The following is a 1,046-nucleotide window of genomic DNA, read 5'->3' on the forward strand; positions in this document are numbered from 1 at the left end:
TGGCGTGATACTAGTCACGTGACCTCGCTGACGCATCACTTGAATATTGTTTGTTACGTTACGTGCCTCAACCACCGTTGGTGCTACGTACTTATTAGATCCGCCTACCTCAGCTTTGACACTTATGTTAATAAATCTCCTTAGGCCTAAAAATAGTATCAAAGCATTCTCCTTTCGTTGGCGGGTTCTTTTAAAATAAATGAAGAAAATGAGTCAACGTAAACTATAACATTTCTACAAACTTGAATTCTTGTACACTGTCATAAACTCTTGTTGGCTTACGTTACAAAAATCTTAATTAACGTAAAACAAATCAACTTGTACAAAATAACCGCGATAGATAAATGGTTAACTCTCTGTTTTTAAATAACTCTACACTCTCGTAACTATATTCTTGACTATCTTTCAACTCGCTCTCCAACTAACTTAACGATGCTTCACGGAACATCGTGTTTATAATCTAGCTCCGAATGTACTAGAAGGCTCTTATGGGTTGTTTTTTTTAATGTTCTAGGCCTATCTTATTAAACATTTCTGGTCTTAACGTCATAATTAATGCACACATTTTCCTCTATTTAACCTTTAAATTACAAAATCAAAAACGGACCTCACAACAACAGCGATAGAAAACACATTAGACTGCAGATATATTATTATACTGTTACGTCTCTGGTCGTTTGTTAATTTCTCGTAAAAATTCTTTCCGAGGAACTTCAGCGATACAAGTCCTTTCTTAAATAAAACTAGTTTATTCTTTCTCAATACAACTTTGCAATACACAGAATTTCCAAAGTCACTTTAACTTAAACACACGCTATAATTCACAACGATTCACGCACTTTACTTACGGTCACTACCGCTCACTTGACTCAAATATCTGTCTCTATATCTGTTTATCTGCTATTATTTCTCCGCTTGCCAGAAACAGTCATGATCCTTCTAGAAACTCATGACGTGTTACTAGCGTCACGTGACTTCCACTGTCGTAACTCTACCCCTTCCTTAGTATTGTTCGTCCAGAACAATAGCCACTTACATTAAACCAA

At 35.9% G+C, this 1,046-nt stretch overlaps 1 protein-coding gene across 1 annotated transcript in view; it reads right to left on the reverse strand.

The window, feature by feature from the left end:
- LOC111086142 (epidermal growth factor receptor kinase substrate 8-like) overlaps positions 1-448 on the reverse strand; it is an 18,689-nt gene extending 18,241 nt beyond the window's left edge. Inside the window, exon 1 of the mRNA XM_022387810.1 lies at positions 427-448. Within this exon, the coding sequence (XP_022243518.1) occupies positions 427-448 (22 nt within the window). The remainder of the gene's footprint in view (positions 1-426) is intronic.
- Between the last annotated feature and the right edge of the window lie 598 nt (positions 449-1,046).

Source organism: Limulus polyphemus, unplaced genomic scaffold (assembly GCF_000517525.1).
Source record: "Limulus polyphemus unplaced genomic scaffold, Limulus_polyphemus-2.1.2 Scaffold879, whole genome shotgun sequence".
NCBI lineage: Eukaryota > Metazoa > Arthropoda > Merostomata > Xiphosura > Limulidae > Limulus > Limulus polyphemus.